This window comes from Battus philenor, unplaced genomic scaffold (assembly GCF_028537555.1).
Source record: "Battus philenor isolate CCGP_79_NKW_IND1 unplaced genomic scaffold, ilBatPhil1.0.hap1 SCAF_7, whole genome shotgun sequence".
In the NCBI taxonomy this organism is placed as follows: domain Eukaryota; kingdom Metazoa; phylum Arthropoda; class Insecta; order Lepidoptera; family Papilionidae; genus Battus; species Battus philenor.
The window spans coordinates 4,355,284-4,376,634 of record NW_027181737.1 but is presented as its reverse complement, the minus strand read 5'-3'; the positions used below and the strand labels follow the sequence as shown (position 1 = coordinate 4,376,634).

General features: G+C 33.6%; 1 protein-coding gene across 1 annotated transcript; it reads right to left on the bottom strand.

Annotated features, from left to right (window-relative positions):
* Positions 1 to 310: 310 nt before the first annotated feature.
* On the bottom strand, positions 311 to 21,124 carry Sec24AB (Protein transport protein Sec24AB). Its single transcript, XM_068774164.1, has 16 exons — positions 20,937 to 21,124; positions 19,336 to 20,767; positions 17,687 to 17,789; positions 16,644 to 16,770; positions 15,364 to 15,551; positions 13,972 to 14,125; positions 13,153 to 13,310; positions 11,620 to 11,693; positions 10,697 to 10,848; positions 10,312 to 10,465; positions 9,735 to 9,910; positions 9,373 to 9,483; positions 7,904 to 8,088; positions 5,700 to 5,908; positions 4,531 to 4,767; positions 311 to 3,554 (listed from the first exon to the last, which is right to left on the bottom strand). Exons 2-16 carry the CDS (start codon positions 20,754 to 20,756, stop codon positions 3,443 to 3,445), a joined length of 3,561 nt encoding a protein of 1,186 aa, XP_068630265.1. The 5' UTR covers positions 20,757 to 20,767; positions 20,937 to 21,124; the 3' UTR covers positions 311 to 3,442.
* Between the last annotated feature and the right edge of the window lie 227 nt (positions 21,125 to 21,351).

Sequence of the window (21,351 nt, the reverse complement as noted above, 5' to 3'; positions counted from 1 at the left end):
GCTACCGTCCAAATCACCATACACCCAACATCAATACTACACAGCTTTAAAAAGCGAAAAAGCGTAAAGCGAAAAAGGGTAAAGCGATTTACTGCGTGCAAACGACTTCGTGCAACTGGAAAGCGTCCATCTTTGTTTGTTTTAAAGTAATTAAATTTACGGTTCCTTCCACTCCGTGAACTCAGTTCCGATGCAGCTGCAGCCAAGCCGAGAATAAGTAAGTCTAGACGAAAGAAATAAAAAGGTTAGAATAAGTAAGTCTAGACGAGAGTGAAGAAAAGGTTTTATACTTGTGTGAAGAGAAACAACATTGATTTTGTATTAATTATATTGAAACAAGTTACAGGGCTGGATAATAAGTTCAGTCTGCTAACAGTTACAATATGTGAACTTGGAGCGAAAGAAAAACATTCAACGGTTATAAACCCTTAACGCTACTAACCACTTAGAGATACCTATCTACTCCGTTAAATATATAGATGTTTTTCTTTGACTCCGAGCGCAGAAACAATTTTATCATTTACGTGTAATTATATCATTCACATTTCAATGACATCAACATGAAAATTATTCTTGAATTCTTCGGGCAACACCGATAGTCGCACGTAACTTACATTCTATATATCATTTGTATACATATGTTTGATAGTGTTACAAACTTTTTGCAATGCATGTCAGCATGGCAACACTATACGACAATGTCGCCGCTAAATACGCAACATTCCGAAATATCTGTACAAAATTTAAAACAATGCTCTAGTTCAATGACTGTATAGCATGTGATGATATAAATAAACATTGAAATAAGTTAATGGTATGAAATGTAAAATTCATAATTTTTTGGTGAATATTCCCCATAAGGCGATAGAAAACGTTCCTTCATAAGCTTTGTCTAAAATTAATGCGTTAAAGAAAAAAATAAAGGAAAGCCAATTTTTTTAATCCATTAAGTTTAGTGAGGAACGAATGGACTAGATGGGTGCTATCAAAGATTCTCAGAGCATTGTTTTTTTAAGAAACGTACAAGAATAAACATTACAAATAATCATATTAAATTTACAATACCGGGTAAACATAAATACATTCGATTTAAATTAATTTAATTATAGATACACCTAATACCGAGTCACAATAAAATAATTATTGCATTTGTATAGACTAAAAATCTTCACGACACGTCCCCAGACCAACAAAAACCAATTCGGCCCTAATTGATTTACAACTTAAACATAATTTTTATTTGAATAATATCTTTAAATACAAATAATAAAAAGAAGAAAAATAATAGATGAACTAAACTAAGGGACTAATATGTAGTTACTCCTGCTATGCAGCAGTAGTCCCGCCAGCCCGCTGATAAATGCGCGTGCGGTAAACAATGTGAAACACACAACTACCACCGTTAATCTAGTCTACACGACTACTGCTGCATAGCGGAAGTAGCTACATATTAGTCCCTTTCTTAGTTAGGATGGACTTCCGCGAGGTAACGCCTGAATCTATTAGAGAAGAACTAAAAACAAAAAACCGAAAAAAATTTACACCGGCACAACGTGTTCGACATCTTTCTATATATTTACTTTTAACTGTATTCCCCAGACAGTTAAAAGAAAAATGAACAACTAATTGATCAGTTATAATGTAAGAATACGTTTACATAGGTGGCAAAATATTTCAGATTATAACGGTATGATTCCGTCACCTAAAAAGAAAAATATATTTAAAATTTTATTGTTACGAGGAACTCAAAAACTCACAGTGAATAACGAAACAATTTTGAGAATATATGAGAAATATTACTATGCACTAAAAAGTAGCTGCTTGTAAATGCTTTTTTATTTCTCTGAAACCTTAAAAGGCAATTGCGGTTGAAAGAGTGCTCACTCTGAACTCTCTCCAGTATTAATTATAGCATCATAGCTGTGGTTTTAACAAATTATTGTAATTCCACTAATTGGCAACAAATTCGGATGAGATACCCTCTAGATTGTTCTAGGGTCCAATAAGTTCCCGGTTAAATAAGCGAGAAAACAGTGTAACGTATTCCTTCTCATGGTTATGGTTTCGCTGTTACATTAAACTTGTATGAAATGTATGACTTTTAGGGTATATAAAGTATCTTAGATTGCGATCGTTTATAAAATTTTAAATTTCGAAGCCACGAGAATAGAATAGACTGCGACAAAAGTTACCGTCGCAACAAACAACTCGAGTTAAATGTATCACATTGATATTTTGTGCGCGCTTGTACCGGAATCAATTATATTGTCGAATTAAATCACTTTTCTTTGGAATTATACTCCGTATGAATTTCAGGGATACACATTCGTAGAGAAAACGTTTAGGATCGCTTCAGTACTTTGTAGTACGCAAAACTCAGTCTCTTTATTACTTGATTTTTTTTAATATTTACTTTTACATTATGATCTAACTTTTTATTTTTTTTTATATTAATTTCTAGAGGAATTATAGTTTATATTTTAAGTTATTTTAGTTAAATATATTAATTTGAATAAAAATCATGGGCTTTGTTCGTAGATGCAAATAATTAAGACTGTAATTGGGTAAAAAGGTGTAACTAAAATGAATTAATATCCGATTTCAGTTATTTAAATGAAGAAATAATTTTATTTAATGGTATTTCTAAGCAAAAAAAATCGTCGCAAAGAACAAACAAAAAAAATCGATCTGCCCCTGCAATGCCATTCTGTTATTTTTGTTAATATAAGTATTTATATGCCATAACCATATTACATGAAACGGAATTTCAAACATCTTGTCGTCTAGTTTAGGCTCCAAATGTTTTCTTTTATATGTCAGTAACTCTGTTACGTTTGTATCTACATTGTTAATGCATAAATAACAAAATATTTCATATCTATCATAATCATTTTTATTATAATCTCCATTTCTCTATGTATAATTTATGGTTAATCGGCGTCCAAATAAACTTAACTTTGATTCAAAACGTAAATGTGTAAAATAAAATTTTCAAATAAAAATAGTTTTACAGAAATCAAATACCTGTATTGTAAAACTAGCTTGTTGATAACCTCAGTCATTTATGTCTAGCCTGTATCCGCTTTATATGCTGATTAATGATTTACTTTAGAAAAACTTATCGGAAACAAAATCATTATATAATAATAATGATATATTTATTTAGAGACGCATATGAGACTACCAAAAATCATAAAACGAATGCTAAACAACAAAGACATTTATTGATATCGACCAATCTGATTTAATTCATTCTAAGCAATTTACAATGAAGCCGTTCATCGCCGCAGCTAACGTACTGTGGAACAATCTAGTAGTCTGAATCGAGGGCAGTGTCGCGGTAAACTATATCACTGTGTTCGTATCCCGGAGAACGCTAGCACATTAACAAGTGTCCAGCTACGGGGCGGATACGTGATGTAACTCACAAGTCACTCCCGACTCATTTCACTTGGTTCTTCACGTGCTGCAAGAACTCGTAGTAGGAGAAAGCGGACTCGACGCGGTCGTCCACCAATCGCTCGGTGAATAGCTGCCGAGACGGCGAGTTGTCCCTACAAAATGAATTAGTTTGCATATGCTCAAAATAAAAAAAAATGCTTGTTCCAAACAGGCCTACTTACAGCGCTCATGAAAATTCTGATAATTATTTTTATATACACTCTAAAACCGCGTACGGAAGGCAGATAAGCGCAGACACAAAACGGCAAAAAAACTAGACGCTTACAAAAACCAAAAAACTATTTTTTTGTATTAAAATTTGTACTATATCTCATGAGCAGATGGAAGCGGAGACAATTGTACCCAAGAATCTTTGTCATATAATCAATTATGATTATATGTTTAAATGTGTTTAATTGGTGTATATAATTTTAAAGTATACATTATAATTTTTAATCTCTTTATATATATTTATAATTTACTCATGTCATCTCCTTTTGAGACAACTGTAGAGTCGCGTTTAATAAAAATGATGCATATCAAAATTGCAAGTTGAAATGCAGTCAGGTTCTTTATTAAAATTTTTACTTTTCGATTAGGATACTGGGAATCAAAAGCACTTGACTACCACTGCCAAAATGGCAAGGATATAATTATTTTGTTCAGGCCCAAGAATTTCAGTCGCAGAAGTTCCCGGGCACACTTTCAATATAGCTGGTTCCACTAGACCTCCTGTTGTTATATTACTACCATATTCCCAATACTCATATCAATATCATCAATACAAAAAAAACAATTAGATAAAAGTATGAATATTTGCGTCGCTGACTTTAAGATATTATCTGCCTACAATAATAGGTGAAGTCAAAACAGATTAATTTTCGTGGATACCGCTTACGAATCGTCGTATCTCACGTGGACCTGATGGGCAACCACATGGACCAGTTTTAGAACTCAAGAACTAGCGTTTCATTTTTCAAGAAGTCATTTCAGCTTAGCTCTTTTGTAAAACATCAATAAAATTTTGGTGACTTGAAACAATTATTATAAGCGTTATGAGTGATGTATAAAAATATATTAAATAGTAACCTCAACACTAGTATATTTGAAGGATAGGGTTTGTCCTCGTTGAGTTTGTCTATAAATGTATGCAAGAGTTGACTGGCAGGCGTGTCACGGCGCGGCAGGCTGCGCGCCTCGTCCGGCAGCTGAGTGAATGCGGCCACCCCAAACACCTCCGACAACCAGGCCGGGCTCACGTTGCAGCATATATAGAAGATCATCGTTTCGCCATCATCCAAGAGGTAAGCGCCGTTTGAATTTAATCTAAGCCACAAAAAATACTTTTATTATATATTTGAATGTTATACACTACAACATAAATAATAAATCATGGATTTGAGGGCTCAAATAAGTTGATTATGTTTTAGATTCACTATGAATATTTTGACTACAAAACTGAATCCAAAAGGTTCTCTTCGAGTTGTGACCAAAACAGGTAGGCGTGGCGAAGCTAGGCCACCCACTATCTGGGCCGACTAAATAGTGATGGTTGTAGGTAGTAGTGTAGTAGTAGTACTGGTTGCAGACAAGTCTCTGGCGGAGGCCTTGAGAGTTCAGCAGTGGGCGTCTACTGCCTGACAATTAACATTTACATTTCTTTGGTCTACATTTTAAATATTTCTTTTAGTCTGAAATCTTTTATAAAAATGTTCATATGCCTCCAAATGTGTATTATTATTTGGTTCACTCGTAATTAAATTACGACAACTAACCGATTACATCGATCTCATACTTTATTCTTATGTCTACATTTACTTAAGTAAAAATATTTTTTTGGTGTGAATGTTTTCCTAAAATTGTAAAATAAAGTAAAACGATGCTACAACCTCCCCAACGCAACATTGATAGTGCTTTCTCTTAATTTATTATCATATCTTTATTTATTACGGTATTTTTCTATGAAACTATTGATTTTTAGAGCTATATATTGACCTATTTAAAGCTTTTACCCTGTACACTGTCAAAACAAATTATATGAAAATTAAAAAAAAATCTAAATTTTCGCCCATGATGGTAACCAATCAAATTAAGTTTTCCACTTGTTAGAGCAGGAAGTGTAATAGTATTTCTTTGAGGAATCATGTAAAATCTTAAAACAGACACTGTTCCACTATATTGGACGAGAATTTGTTAGAACAATTATTTGTTATATGATCAGTTACTATACTATATGGCATGAGGAAAAAAGGTGATACCGTTCAGCAGTGAGATGCAAGCGCGGTGGGTCCGGGGCGGGGTCGTCGTCTTCGTCCTCGAGGCGCGGCGCGTACTCGTCCAGCGCGTGCACGGCGTACATCTCGGGGTACACGGCGCGCAGCAGCTGAGACAGCGGCAGCGTCTTCATATCGCACATGTCCGCCACGCGCTCGTCTAGCCGCGTCGAGGTGCCCGTGCGAAACGCTTTCTGCACAACATTAACAACAATACACACATTTTATTTTCATTTTTAAATTCTCCAATATATCGAGAGGAATGTTGCAGCGCTTTTTTGTATCGTGAGTTATGCCTCTTACTGGCTAAAACCCACCAGTCCACTCTTATTTAATTTTTAAGTTCTGTAAAAAAATGTTTATACAAAATATTTACAAATTTTGAGTATTGTTATAGTACAAAATGTACAACTATGTATATTTTAAGTGTAAGGTAACAAAGCATATTAAAAATTTAGATATCAAATGTATGATGAAATATAAATTTACACTGCTACATTTGTATATACTTTTCAAAAAAAGATATTTAATTTTGAAAAAAAAAAACTCCAATTTATGATCAGATGGCATTAAGTTCATAATACTTGTGCAGTATAGGTAATTGTTCATCTAAGTTAGTACGGGCATAGTCACAAATAACATATAATAACTTTTTTAGACCAAGCGCCTCTCGAACCGGCCACTTAGACAGCAATGTACTCCATATAAAACCGAGGATCAATTTTTCTATAAATCTCAATACGCCAGTCTCCTATTTTTCTAGTGTCTTTACAAATATAAATATCTAGAGCCACACCTGTGTTTCCAGTGTTGGTTTAAAATGCAGAATTGTGAACGGTTAAATATAAGGAACGAAATAATAAACATGCCTTGGGAATGTGATACTAAAAAAGATTGTTGCAGATTTATCCAGAACAGTGGATCAATATTCATCATCCAGGTTGCAAAATGATATAAGAAAATATAGTTTGCTTAGACAAACATTTACTATATAGGAAGGTCAAGGTGTCCTCTAGGTCTACAGAATCATTCTTTAAAATGACACTAAAGGTTTTCAAAAATAGGTTACTTTTGGAACTGCAGCTATTTCTTTGCATGTTTTCCTTTAATTGGGCATTGTTATTGCAGAATTAGGGTCTCTGCTCTTGAGATGTCCCCATAGAAGATCGCAAGGCAACAAATCTGGACTTAAATATTTAATGGAATCAGGCGTTACCTCGCGAAAGTCTATCCTAAGTAAGAAAAGGACCAATATTTAGCCACTTCCGCACATACAGTGGTAGTCGTGCAATAAAATGCACCGCCTGCCAGCCCGCTGATAAATGCGTATGCGGCAAACAATGCGAATCACACAACCGCCACCGCCAAATTACTCAACACGTGTTTCACCCCTCCACGGGGCATCTTCAGGAGTTATATTATGGAGTGGAGTTATGTTACACCGATTAGTGTCGGTCGGTAGTGTCGGTGTTACACTACCGCCCGACACGCATTGTTTGCCGCATACGCATTTATCAGCGGGCTGGCGGGGGGTGCATTTTATTAAACGACTACCACTGCATGTGCGGAAGTGGCTAAATATTGGTCCTTTTCTTACTTAAATCTGGACTTCATGGTGTTCACTTAATATTATCTCAAAATGACTTTTTTTGTGAACATTTCTAGTACAATCCTTATGCTGGCATTAGATGTGTGAAAAGCGGCTATATATAGTCTGACATTGCGGATGATGTGTTTATTAAAAAATAAAAGTTAACGTTATTACTTTCCACACTGTATATTTTCGGTGTATTAGGCAATAAAATTTCGTCTTCAAAGTTAACAACTCCTTCATGAGTGTGAATACATACGACAAAGTTCTAGAACATATCTTAGATCTTCCTAAGTTTTAATTCGAAAATTAAAAGTATAGTATTAAATAAATCATATAGCATTCAGGAGTTTTTGGTTGATTGAAGTGTGTGGAGCTTGGTTTGTTGACCTATTTGCATGATTTCATTTAAAAAGAACAACTGGGTTTCTGATCGGCTCTTTTCGACAGATTGTCATTCTAATAAGCAGCATGTAAATATAAATTTAAATTTGTATGATGACAATTTGAGAATGACTATGGGATGGCACCCATGGTAGCGATTATGGTAGTCCGATAGCCAAGGGCATAGAACTAAGAAAAAGAAGAAGAAAATCACCCTCTTAAGCAGTGCGAGCAGGTAAAGCGGCAGCAGGCGCAGAGAGGCGGGCGCGTGCAGCGCGCTGCTGACGCTGCCGGCGGGCAGGTTCTGCGCCAGCCGGTGCGCCGACAGCGCGTCCACTGCCACGTTCATCAGCGCCTCGCGCGCCTCCGACATCGACGCCGACGCACACCGGTCCACCGCTGCAAACAATATTAAAGTGTTCAAATACACAATATCTTTATTAAACTAGACATTTACTTGCGCTTTTGAATCGTCGATTATTTCAGCATTAAAACTACCTCCCGCTCGGAATGATGATATGCAAAATAGTGCCGGCCACAAACACAACAGTTCTTTTTAGAATTAAAAATAATAATATTCCAAACATTTCGATCTCTTGAATTGTGAAAATGAAAAAACTCTTGAATGCTTTAATTAGATATATTCAATAATATACTTTTAATTTTAGATTTAAATCTAAGAAAAGGAAAGTCTAAGGTATCTTATGAAATTTTATTATATCATTAGTTATTTTATATTATTAGTTTTTATTATATTATAGTACACTGAGACATGTTAGAATTGAATCGAAATTTAGGTGTAACATGTTTATTATTATTTCTTGTATTTATCATGTGGCTGTCATAAATCTCTCACATGTATATACACGTGTGCATGCATGCACTTGTGCGTTTACCTGAGTGTATACGTGAATGCATGTGTCATTGTACAGGGTGATTGATTATAGGTAAAAGATAAAAAAAAATTGGAACTTTTAACAGGAGTCTTATTGAACGTCAACTTATTAATAATTTTTATTTTTTGACGCTACTCTGCTTCCAAAAGGGTTGTTAAAAAAGATTAAAGATTTATGTATATACTCTTACACATATACTATAAATGAAAACAAAATGTTCAAGCGACGTCATTGCCAAATATTCTTATCAGTCTGTATATTATAGTAAAATTATTTAAAGTGGTTTTTAAATTTGGTTCAATGGTTTTTGATGAGGTTAAAAATGGTGTAAAAGCTTCAAAGGAATGAATGTATAGCTCATTTGTCAAAAGGTATGAAGCATTTACACATATTTCTAATCATCCTATATGAAATGATCATTCTTCTGGAAGTACAATCTGCAGGTATAGATAGTAAATAATAATTAATTTTGTTATGTTGTAATCCGAATTTTGAAAACGCTTTTTCTTACAATATTATCATGTTATAAATTATTCGAGTCAAAGACTAAATAATCTTTATAATAAACACTATCACACCGACCACAAATTCCTAAATTTAAACCTTCATTATATTTATTTAATATAACCTATATTTTTAAATACCTAAATTAAAACCTTTTACAAATCTGAAACTTATTAAAAAAATGAGAATCTTGGAGTTTCATTTATTACAATTTGACATATAAAATCAAATGGACATTTGTAGAAATTAGTAGAAAGAGACTACTGTTAATATTATGGCTTACCCATTTTACTCAAGAGGCCTATGATACATTGCTGGTCTGCAGAGTGCAATACATCAGTCAAGTTGCTCGCTGTAGGCAACGCGAGCGTATGAACACGTATTCTTCTTTCTCCTGGAAATTACAAAAAGTAATATAAGCTACCAGATGCAAAGAACTCCAGATAAACATCCTTTCTTTATTTTATATTAATTTTTAAATGTATTTCGAAACCGGACCTTAGTTGGCATAGCGCTATTCTGCATTGTGGTACCCCATTTAAGTGTCACTTGATTTAGAGTATTTTAAAAAAATATATAGAAGCTTTATGTGATATTTGTTAATAAATGTGTTGTCATGATTTTACGACTGTGTTATATACTTGCCTTTACTACTCGTGTAGAGTAAGGCGGCCTGGAAACAGACTTGTTGAAGATCCGTGAGCGACTCCTCTATCGTGAGTTGCATACCGAAGCCGGCGTCGGGCGACACGTTGGGCAGGGACAGTAGGTCGGTCGAGCGCACGAAGAAATTACCGTGGAACGTGTGGATCGTTATACCCCTGGGAAAGAACAGAATTATAACTTTAAATTAGTTGAAAAAAATTATGTTCTCATATTCAGAATATATAAATTGTATATGGTTCCCTTACAAATATTGGCAGTATACAACTAGCAGTTCAACACCCACTTTAAGATGTAATGTATGAATATTGTGAAATCAGTTCTTACCTATACCAAATTTCAAGTCTCTGAGCCTTACAGTTCATATATAATACACACAGGGTATATAAAATGAACTACCATAACTTACACTTTATCTCTTTGTATGCCAACAATTAGAATTTTAAAGCATTTAATAACTAAGACAAAAAAGGAATAATTTAATCTTTTTGTCCATACTAAAGCCAGTAGACGTAGCGTTGTTAGGCCCCTTACTAGGAAGCTGGTCGACATAACATACCTGGTGCATCTGACGCGCATGACAGCTTCAAAGCCGATTTTCCTTGTGAGGTAGCGCGTGAGCATCCTGGTGAGCTGATCGGCTTGCCAAGCGCGCGCTGCCCGGAACAATGGGATGTGGTACACTGTACCCGCGCTGAACTTGCTCATGCCACCTGACGGATCAAGAACACAACGATATAAGTACAATGAAACAAAAAGCAGATATTACTATATTAAGAAATTGAATTAGATGAGGAATTGCATTTTTCGCCTTAAATAATCTTTTTTTATCTTAAAATAGTTATTAGTAATCTAGAAAAAATATTTTTCACAACCTTGTATGGAGAAGATATAATACCAAAACCGAAATAGTATTTATATTAATGTATTGTAAAAGCACTCACTAAGCGTGGCGATGTCGCAATACTGCGAGCTGAGTAAGAACAGGTCGACCGCCACTTGCGCGCCGCTGCAGTCCAGAGCCAAACGCTTGTAGAAGTCACTGGCGGGATTTAAATGGGCCACCTCTTTCGAGGAACGTGTGTTAGGGTCTTCCCTGGAATGAAAATAGAATAATTAAACCAAAATATTTTTCAGCAGATGAAATTCGAAAATGAAACAGGGGCCGAAAGTTTGCGACTGGGGTGGACCCCCACTAGGTGGACCAACAACATAGTTAAAGGCACAGAAAGTTGCTGGTTGCAGGCAATATGAGACCGATTCTCGTGGCCTTCTTTGTAAGAGGCCTATGCCTTACAGTGGGTGATTCACTAAGAATTTTTTATGTACAAGCCCTAAACAAGGTATTTAAAGTTAGTCTATTTCAGAGTGTAGTGAAATAAGTCCAGAAAAACTGATCAAAGTTAGCCATATATGAGAGCAACAAGAGAAATTAAGCATAAGTTACAACATTGTTAGTTAAACTAGCATTAAGTTATCATTATTTCAGCAGTAGGACCTCCACTGCTGGACTTATACGACAAAAAAAAGGCTTGAAATTTAAATTATTTTTTAATTTTTAACGCCAAGCTAAAATTAGAGTAATGTTAGTAGTTTCTTTTCTATTTTAATAAATGTCAACTTGATATTATGTACGCCAATCAATTAAGCGATAAGAACTTTTTTTAACTTTTTTATAAAAATAAACATAAAAAACATTAAAAAATTACAATGTTTTAATTATAAAAAGTTGCAAATGATTTGTACAAAAAATCTGTACGCTACCACGTCATAACCGGTATCTTGTGTTTTTATGACCCGTTCCATGTCCTAAATTCAATGTATAGGCCCGTTCATATAATGAGTTATGTAATGGTTTAACATTTACCTGGATGTGAGCGCTCCAGGTCCAATGTTCGGGAGGCACGTCTGGAACACCGTGACGCGTCCGCCTGTAGGTGCCTGTAATTGATATTAAAATAAATATAATAGCTTGTACTCTCATGGTCACTGACTTTAACAATTAAATAATATTAATATTTAAAATGTCAATATTATCTGTATTTTTGTTTAAATATTGGAATTTTTTTACTTTAATTATGAAATATATTACATAAATGTTTTGCGTATATCGTATTATATTTTTTCAGTCAACTTGGAGACATCTAATGTAACCTATCGTTGTATACGGATGCCTTTCATTGTATACGATAATATTACCGAAATTGCTGTACCACACACATTGCCGTACCACTGCCTTTTTTCTTCGGAGCCATCTCGCCGTCCTTTTTAAAGGCACGGTGCAGCGGTTTCAGTAACACTAGTTTGACAAACATTGTACTATCAAAATTGACTAATCGCAATAAAATAGAAAAATAAATAAAATGCTTTTCAGATTATAGTATGTTAATACGGTACATCAACAATAGTAAATGAATATAAAATTTGTTTACATGCCAAATTTTTTAAAATCGATAAACAAAAAAATTATATTAATCTGTTTATTAGTGAATTCTTTAATGTTCCAATGTACCTTCCATAGTTTTATAAAAAAATACGAACCAAATCACAGATTACACAGAAGCAATAAAAAATTAAAGCACAAGCTATATTAAAATGAGCCAAGAACAAAACCATTTAGGATTTTCTTTTAGACCACAATAGCCTTGCCAATGATCTATGTAAGTGTATCCTTAGCTGTTTATCGGTAAAAAATGAAATAAGCTATTCATTTCTATTAGTATAACGCGGTTTGAACGTTGGTCTGGAAATGTCAATTACACAATAGCTTACAATACCCGTCCATAAATATTGTACATCGACCTTTGGAAAGAGACAACTGTACATAGTAAACACTAATTATGTAATACACTGATAGTAAAATGTAAGTAATTGAGAATTAGAATTATTATTATTATGATTATTACAATGTCTCATTTTAACAATAGGTATAATGATGTTTATTATGTATAGTTGTAAATTTCCTAAATAATATAATTCGTAAACATTATGTGAACATGTTTTTTTTATTTTATTTTACCCCAACCTAAGGTCACCACTCATAGAAAAATTGGTGTATTTTACACAATGAATAAAAATAACTATCAAATGAAGCAAATAATACTTGTTTTAACAGCTCCTAATAGATACTAAACTGTTTGTATTTCTTGCGACAGAGATAACGCTCTACGAAACCGATATTAGCAGATTGTCTCTTTTCAAAAGTCCATGTGCAATATTTATCTCCCCGGGTACTATACTTCTCGTTAAAAAATCAGAAAAAATTTCAGATATTTTTTGAAACTTTTATATTTATAAAATAAAAAAAACCTAAGTGAAGAACCTATGATATAAAAATCCTTTAACATGTTTATAAAATATTAGTTTAAATGAGGTTTTATAAAGGTGCGTTTACACTAACCATAAGTTTATAAGCCGCCTGTAACGCAGCGCCTAAAGCTGAGACCGGAACACCCGGGGTAGAGTACCTCTGGGGCAATACTCTCAGAAGCTCCTTGATCATGTCGCGGCACTCGCCCAGATTCACCAACAGAGATTCCGGCGAAGGCAGAAACACGTCTGGAATGAGATTGCCATAAGAATAAACCAGTTGAATTACTTATTACAATTGGTATTTACAGTGATACTTAAGTCTTATATCGCAACTATAAGACATGTATGACTACAATGTTTCGATAAAACACTGGTTAAAGTAAAAACTGAACAATCTCGGAGGGCAAGATTCCTTAAGAAACATATTTAATAGAAATTTATATATACAAATGGTTGCATCACAATATATCTGTAATAATATTCTCTATATTCACAAACAGCGACCACTATTCTTTTAAAACAAGAAAGAAAAATTAACTTGTAACACCAAGTTTTTATTTAAAATAAAAATTCAATTCAACCTTTTTGGCACAAGATAATAAGACTTTGTAATAAAATCCCTGAAGGATTTTTTAATTTACCTCATTTAAAAATTAAGGCATGTGTTCAGATAAGTTTCATCAATAAAGCATATAAGTTTGGGATTAATGTCCTGGTTCATGTAACAAATAGATCTATAACATTAAAGAAAACTGGGACCAATGATAATTTGTATCAATACATATTTAAATGTACATTATATCAATCTTAACTTTTTAAAAGTGTTTAGTAAAGCTTTTAAAAGAATAAATATTTGATTCGTTGTTTGTTTCAATGACTTTATGCAAGCAGCGGACAGTGTACTGACCTTCAATATCGAGCACCGTGAGTTCCTTGGGTCGCGTGAGACCGTCCGCCATGAGATAGTAGTGCACGTGTGCGTCGTAACAGATGAAGCCGACCTGCGTGCGCGCATCTCCCGGCAGCTCGCCCAGCTTCTCCCTCAGGGTATCGCACACTACCTGCGCGCCAATACCGTTTAAACTTATACAAAAACATGGCATAAACACAATATCGATCCATATAGATGAATAGACGGTATATAAAAATGGAAGATGAATGTCGATATAGAATACGGAAGGAAGAAGTTGAAGGAAGATATTTGCTGACCCTTCAATGCATGGGTACCATTCATTTGGAGGGAAAATATATAGGGATTTGAGGTACATTCCGTACGTAAGAGTAAGTGTACGAGATAGAAAGGAAGATATACAAGAATGAGAGATACGAGGACAAAAGACACAAGGGTACATGAGGATGGATGAACATATGGATTGGAGATACATAAGAATAGAAGATTTAACGTATGAGATATATAACAATGGCAGGAGTTAGAAGAGGAAGAGAAAAGGGTGTGGGCGTCGGAGTTACATCAATTAATTCCCCAATATTCTTTCTTCCATCTAATTACAAGACACACGGATTCACGACATCCGCACACAGTTGAAATCACTTCAGTCTGCACTAAGCCTTTTGATATTACTTTCTAATGCAAACCGCCAAGGTATAGAACAATCTACCGATGTCGTTGTTTCCATCTATATATAACTTTACTCAAGGCAAGAGTAAATAGATTTCTTCTTGGTAAACATGTAGCATTGGAGACCTCGTCATGACTGAACATCAGGCGAGGCAGAGGTCAAATGCTTTGCCTTCAGTCGATATAAAAAAAATAGACAACCATGGGAGGTACATGAGAATGGAAAAGAAAATAAGAGGACTGCTCATGGTGTAAAGCATTACGAGAATCTTATATAAAGTAGTGGATAAATGTAATGTAAGGCTACCAATAGTTGCAAACTATGTTATTAACTATATCAATATAAGCATAGCAATTATTCATTTCACATTCATTGATATTATGCTTTGTAAAATGAAAATACAAAGGGAATTAAAATGTTCATTATTTCATTTTTAACATACACAGTTGTAAATAAATATAACACTTTAAAAGCAGATTAACCAATGATAATTTTTTTATAAAAAAATTCCAAAAAAGTTTAAATCCAAAACTGCGTTTTCTAAAACTTTGTTGTAAAAAAAATAATCAAACCATATGAAATTAAATAATAAAATCTCAACAGCCAATAGAAAAAAAATCATACTGAATGGCAAAAGTTAACAACATGTGTACATAAAAAAACATTTTTATTTTTTTTATTTATATCATCATAATAATGTTTATGTTGCCTATTATTACCTGAAGGTAGCCCGAGTCACGTGCGATCTGCGACACATCGAAGAGAAAGAGATAGACGGCGGGCTGCGGCGGTCGCAGCATGTACTCGCCGGGCGCTATGAACTCGATGGTGGCTGACTTGATCTCAGGCCTTCGAGTCGGCTCGCCATAGGACTTGCTCACCGGGTCATACTGGAACTCCTCAGGCACTGCATATTCAAAATATTATTATATTAAACACAAAAGTACATCTCACGCCGTGACTGCAACCACTTTTAGCTGCCGTTCACTAATGACATCAAGTAGACATGGACGATAAGAATGGCATGGTTGCGTTATGAAAAAGTTCAAATTCGGAGTGCTTTGTTTTAATAACATTTACATACTCTTTCACAAGTAAATTCAAAACTGTAATCATATATTCCTAATACGTCATACTGGGTTTGAATTTGGAATAAAAAATCGTAAATTTGGAATAAAAAATGTACAAAATGCAAGTAATTTTATATTAATAGTTTGTTATTTAAAAAGCAATAATAAAATTATTGCAGTATACTGTAGCAAGTATTGAATGTACAGACCAATCAAGATGTACATAAACAATCAAGAGCACTATAGAAAAAGAGACAATAAGGCTAATAAACAATAAAATATTTAAAAGTTATAAGATCAGTTATAATACTGTGAAGAATTTTACACATTAAAACATTAGGTTATTAGTTTTTAACTTATTTATTGTTATATGAATAACAGTTTATTATTAAGACAAATAATTAGGTTGATTATGGTATATTAGTTGGGACAGTCAGAGGCTACCAGGTATTTATTATTGTAAAATATCAGAAAATTACTCAAAACATCAAAACTTTGCAAGTAGAAGCAATAGGCAAATTTAAATTTTTACTTATGGTAGGTTTAGATTGCAACGTACCAAATGATTACCTATTGGAACTCCCAAAACTATCTGACTACTGAACAAATATCTTGTTATAAATATCTAAGTAACATATGTAATCATTATTGTATCTTATTTCAGTAATAAAATGGGGTATAATGTTGGAAATGCATTATAAATTGTTATAAAATATCCTACACTTGATTTGTTTTTTTGCTTTATTTTTTGACAACCCTAACAAGGTCATATGTCCACCAGATGAGTGGAAACCCTATGCTGCAACCATCACTACTGCATATCTTGAGAGCACACCCTAAATAACAGCTTTTGTAAAATGATGTGCATACGGCTCTTATAGACTCTTGCACTCTAGCATATAAGTAATAATTGGCTAAGATATACTCACAATCGTTAACCCGGTAGCAAAGATTACATTTCCATCGCTTTGCATCCACAAAGTATACAAATGGATTTATGTAGGTGCGGCAAGCGCGGCAACGTACTATGGTAGTACACTGGATCACAGGCAAATGCTAGAAGAAAACAAAAATATGTATTCATAAGAATTACATAGCAAAGAAAATTATATATCTTTTAGATTAACCCATTGAGTACTATAACTAACAATTCTAACTCTTAGGTTCAATGACCGACAGTCCTGCACTTAGAGGAGTGATTACACTATCAATTGTACTTGCAAAGGACAAAACAACACATACATATACATATATCTCTCAAACATTAAAATGACTAAGTAATTTGTTAGTAAAAATAATATGTAATACATAACATGCCTAACCTATGTATATCCAATACAAAAACTATATAAATATACTGTAGATCGCAACTTGAGTTTGGATTCAGATGACCTGAGAAGAACAGCTGAAAGATACTTAGCATGACTATGTAATATTTTTTTGATAATAGAAGATAACATATTCAATAAACATTGAAATAGACTGGAAGCGAAGAAATTATTCTTAAAGTGTTGCTCTGTTCTATGAAATAATTTATAGAGTAGGGTTACCCCGTGACGCAAAAACATTCTTTGACAGTCGGCCTTTAGACCATCCACAAGAAAATTAAAATGTCTATCTAAAACTAGACACTGTTTTGCTATATTGAGTTTGTAAAAATCTTGTACTTGAACAATATTTTGGCATTTCTTACATAAAATATTTCATTTAATATGGAGAAGTAGGTTAAAACATGCCAGATGTGTTTAACAATAGGTAATGTTGATGATAAAGTAACCTTAATGTACTTCTAATCACTCCACTACATTCTTTTCTAATGAAAAACCAAGTTATTATCTGATAGATTCCTAGTGAAATTACTACTAAGAAAAGAGGTGAAAATAACCTAAACTTTATCTAATAGGATTTTGTTTTTTATAATTATAATAAATGCATCATATATCATTGATGATATGTAATTTGCTTTACTTACATTAAGATCCTTAAATGGATGAATGAGAATACCCAAAGGAAGTCTGCACTTTTGTAATAATGAATTTGTTTCTGGTATACGGTTTACAGTACATCGGAAAATTCTGTGAAAACAATGAATACATAAATAGTATCTAAAACCAATGCAACGAGACATACAGTATTAAGTAAAAAATATTAATACTATATGAAGATAAGGAATATAATTTTTTTTATAAATCTGGATTTTTATAAATCATTGTCTCTTCATGTTAATAATGAAAGTCAAGGGTATTGTAAATAAATTCAAGTCTTTTTTCTTAGGAACAACTTTTTAACACACTCAAGATTTGATTAAAATAAATAAAGAATTACTTATTTATAGGCATTGACCTTCACTTAAGATGTCCTTTCCAACCATGAATAATAAAATGATTAAAGCACTTGTATTTAACAGGTTCAACCTGTTAAAATTTTAATATAATTTGAGTAGCATAATAAAACCTCAGAAGTCATTTAATTATTTTAAGCGTACATCAGGTATCTCTTAAAATATCCACGCCAACAGTTTTCAAAACATGCATTCGAAAATCTTTTTCATGGGCAAATAAGCTAAGGATGCTTTATTTTCCCATTTATATCATTAGGTATTTTAAAATAATTTAGATAGTATAATAACCTATCCGTGTAGTGAACACAGAAAAACATTATTTACATAATTTTATAATTATTTAAAACAGTAATTGCATATCAGATTATATATAACAATTGATAATAATTGATCAAAACCTTGGTGATAAAAATGTATAACAACGTATGAAATATTAGTTACCATCTAAACAAATATCACTGTTACGCAACTGCACAGAAAAATGTTACAAATAATTTAATGGATAAAATTTTTTAACTTTAATCGTCATGAGGCACACACAATTTGTAACTTTTTGTAGATTATCAATTTAAAAAAAAAAGAAATTTATCTGTTTATTCTTTAAATAATAACAAATGAATGTAACAAATCATAACTTCTCAACAAAAAACTGTATACAGTAAACAAACTATAAATAATTTAACCTACTGAATTTTATTATATCAATATTAGACAAGAAAATTGTAATTATTCATAGAAAATCAGTAACAGGTATTTTTTTAGCTTCTACAAGTAATCATAAGTATCACAATAAATTGTTGGAAGGAATATGTACAATTAATGGACAACATAAGATTGTAATGCAGTGTAACTTGAAAGTTATTTGTAATAAAAAAACATGTATTTTGTAATTTGAATGTGTGTTCATAAAATATCATTACACCTTCCAATCCACATTGTGAGCAAATATGATCAGGTTTGTCATGTTTTCCGATGCTTTGAAACATCTTATCTAAAAGATTTTTACAGAGAAACTACACAGCAAATCTCCCAGATTTCCTCAGCAAAGAATAAGTTAGTTTATTCAAAATGTTTTACTTTACTATTAGTGATCTACCAGATCACCTCTGTCTTATATCAGTTTCACAAATGGTGTCCTTAAGTAATCTTTATATTTAAGAAATTAAAATAATTAATATTCTTCTAAATTTTTAATCCAGAATTGATCAAACTTCTTATATGTTAACTTATCTGCAGCCAAAATATATTTAATTATAAAAAAGTCAAAAAGTTTCACTTACTCAGGACTACAATTTGGCGCTTCAGCAAATTGAGGACCAAGCTTTATCTCTGGTGGTTCTTCAGGGTATTCAGGAAGTATATGTCGGCACTGAAGGAGATCTATCATTTGGTGGCCCCATAACTGGTCAAAGCCTTGTTTAGTCACACTCAACTGACCCATTTGCTGGGTTACTCCTTGTGTACTATAAGGAGCCTGATAATGCCTGCCAACTCCTTGTGGTGGCATTGGTGATGTTTGATGGTTGGCATAACTGCTTGAAGGCATTTGAGGGTACCTATTTTGTATGTTAGATTTAGGTGGTCCGGATAAAGGCCCCATGGGTGGTCCAATGTTAGTATTCCCTGACTGACTCATGGGAGGTAAACTTTGATGCCCAGTCTGTGGTGGCATTTGTCTTAAAGGTAAACTTGATGGTCCACTGTTTTTGTTTGGTGGCTCAGATAAACCCACTGAGCCTGGCCCTAAAGGACCATTATTCTGTTGGCCTGGATATTGTTGATTTTGTAGCTGTGGTCCCATTGGTGGTTTCATTGCCCCACTCTGTGATTGAGATGTTGGACCAGGAATAAAACCTGGTATTTGCCCCATATTTCTTGGTGGACCTGTACTTTGTCCAGGGATGTTCGCCATTGGTCCATTAATTCCCATTGGTCTTGGGTTTCCCATTTGGCTCATAGCTTGCCCAGTAGGAGGAGCGCTCATTGTTGGACCAATTATAATGGGACTATTTCTTGGATGGCTAGGGTATGCTACACTTTGTTGACTAGTTAAAGACACAGGTGGTAAATATGAAGGAGGGAAACCTGATGATCCCGTGGTTGAATTTACTGGTCCAAATGAATTAGTTAAAATCACAGGTTGTCTGATAAGAACAGGATTATAGGAGCTTGTTGATGACACATTTGGATTTGATGGCTGATTCATTAATGGTACATGAGCAGGTGGGCCATTCATTAATGGCTGATGAAAGTTGTTAGATGAAACAAGAGGTGGAGCATTGTCATTTATTTGATGTTGTTGCTGATATTTAGGATGATATGGTGAAGAATTAGGGTTGTTAATAGAATTAACGTTAGTTGAAGTTGAAGGAATGTTATGGAACATGTTTTGACGTGGATTTGATATAGTTGGCTTAAGTGGTGGTCTTAATGGTGATGAATTAAGTGTGGATATCGGTTGAGTGTTCATTCCTGCTTGAATGAAAGCAGGCGAACTACTCGTGCTTTGGTTTAGATGGTCAATATGTCCATAATTGGTAGGGCTAATAAATCCTGGCAAGGGACTATTTGAGTTTGCATCTTGTTTTATTATCGATTGCTGAGACGTGTTATACTGGCTGGAGTATGGTGGCCCTGGCTGCGCGGTTGTTGGTGGCGCTCCCGAGATATTGTTGAACGGACTTGGTTGTAAGTTTGACATGATTTGTCAATCTGAAACCGATAAATACAAGGCTTTGTTCAACAATACCACAAAAGACGTGCAATGCTAAGAGCTTGTCTTGTGTTTATTTTATGATAATATAAATCTTATCGACAAGGATTTTTAATTAATGCTAATTCACTGATGATGACAGAAGGACAAAACTTTAAAGTGACTTACCGCAGTCCAGACGGTATTACAACACGAAAAATTTATTTTGCACTATTAGTGAGTCTAAACCATTCTCACATATTACCCCGAATCGTGAAATTAACGTAATAAAATAACACGGTGATGGAAAATACGTCCCTGACTTACGTGGCCGAGCGATTAAAAGCGCCCTCTGTCGGAATATTTAATTGATTTTTGACTTGGCATGTCAAGTGTATGTCATTTATAAAGATAGTTACACTTTTAAATACGACAAGCAACAAATATTTATTGCATGTAAATACCGCATAAAAATTACGTGCACTACAACTAGCTATGTAATATTGGCTCTAAAGTTTTGTACCAGATAAAAAAATAAAAGTACTTTAAAATATTAAATATTACAAAAATAAGGGTACTTTATTTTTTTAATAACATAATATTA